At 60.1% G+C, this 1661-nt stretch overlaps 1 protein-coding gene across 1 annotated transcript in view; it reads right to left on the reverse strand.

Moving 5' to 3' along the window:
• SP2 (Sp2 transcription factor) overlaps nucleotides 1-1661 on the reverse strand; it is a 23607-nt gene that overhangs the window by 17241 nt on the left and 4705 nt on the right. Inside the window, 2 exon segments of the mRNA XM_017740542.1 lie at nucleotides 256-449; nucleotides 1131-1305. Coding sequence (XP_017596031.1) covers nucleotides 256-449; nucleotides 1131-1305 — 369 coding nt within the window.

Genomic DNA, 1661 nt, shown 5'->3' on the forward strand with positions numbered 1-1661 from the left:
TGGGATTTAAGGGGGATTTTGGGAATTTGGGGGGATTTGGGGTGGGATTTGGGGTGAATTCCTCAGAAAAGGGGACCCCAGCAGCCCCCAGACCTGTGTGAGTGACCAGGGTAGGATTTGGGGCGGGATTTGGGGTGAATTCCTCAGAAAAGGGGACCCCAGCAGCCCCCAGACCTGTGTGAGTGACCGGGGCAGGATTTGGGGCGGGATTTGGGGTGAATTCCTCAGGCAAGGACCCCCCAGCAGCCCCCAGACCGGTGTGGGTGCGCGCGTGCCGCTGCAGCTCGTCGGAGCGCGTGAAGCGCTTGCCGCAGAACACCCAGTTGCACACGAAGGGCCGCTCGCCCGTGTGCAGCCGCACGTGCGCCCGCAGCAGCGACGTCTTGCGGAACGTCCGGCCGCACTCCGGGATGTGGCAGATGTGCTTCTTCTTCCCGGGATCGCCCGGCCTGCGCAGGGAAAGGATCACGGGGATGGATCGGGTCGGGAAGGAGGTTTGAGATCATCGAGTCCAATCTGTGAGCTGAGACGTCCTCAGCAAGCCCGGCACCGGGTGCCACGTGCAGGCTTTGTTAAAGCCCTCCAGGGATGGTGGCTGTGTCCATCCCTGGGCAGATTCAGTGTGGAATTCCTTTCTGATGTCTGACCTAACCTTCCCCTGGCACAGCTCGAGGCTGTGTCCTCTCATCCTGTCGTTGGATTGGTCTCGTTTGGTCTCTTCCCCAGGAGAAGAGACCAAACCCCGCCCGGCTGGGAGTTGTGGAGTGACCAGCTCACTCCAGAGCCTCCTTTTCTCCAGGCTGAACAACCTCAGCTCCCTCAGCTGTTCCTCACAGGGTTTGTGCTCCAGACCCCTCACCAGCCTTGTTGGCCTTCTCTGGACACTCTCCAGCCCCTCAATGTACCTTCCTGAATTGGGGGGCCCAGAACTGGACACAGCACTCGAGGTGCGGCCTCACCAGTGCCCAGTACAGGGGAAGAATGACCTCCCTGGCCCTGCTGGCCACTCCATTCCTCATCCAGACCAGGAGCTACTGCCCTTTTTGGCTCATGTTGGTTGTCCACCAGTACCCCCAGCTCCCTTTCTGCCTGGGTTATCCCGGGAGAGGCAGATCCAGCTCCGAACTCACCGCTTCTCGCCGTCCTTGCAGTTGGGGCAGGTGCAGGCCATCCTCCTCCTCTTCTCCCCGGGCTGGATGTCCCCGGACAGCGCCTGCTCCATCTGCAGCTGGATCTGGGTGGGGCTCAGCCCGCTGATGGTCACGTTGTTGCCGGACACGTTCTGCACCGTCAGCTGCTGCTGGCCTGGGGAGGGAAAAGTGGGATCAGGATCCATCCACGCTCCTCCCAGCAGACCCTAAATCTGTCCCCGCTTCCAGCCCTGCATGCAGCACAGCCCCCTTTGCCCCGTGCTGCTCCCGGTAAGTCCCTTTTTTCTGAATATACTGTGCGGTTTTTCAAAGTTTTCGGTTTTCGACCCTTTTGGGGGGCGGGGAAAAAAAGGATCAAAGAGGAAACAAAAAAGAAACTTTGAAAAAACGTGCAATATATTGAGCAAAAAAACGGGACTTACCCCGCAGCCTAAGGGCCGCTCCAGGCTCGGGCGTCCCTGGCAGCCGTGACGGGGGCTGGGAAGAAAAAGACGGGGGGAGCGGGCGCCA

Source organism: Corvus brachyrhynchos, unplaced genomic scaffold (genome assembly GCF_000691975.1).
Source record: "Corvus brachyrhynchos isolate BGI_N302 unplaced genomic scaffold, ASM69197v1 scaffold47, whole genome shotgun sequence".
NCBI classification, from domain to species: Eukaryota; Metazoa; Chordata; class Aves; order Passeriformes; family Corvidae; genus Corvus; species Corvus brachyrhynchos.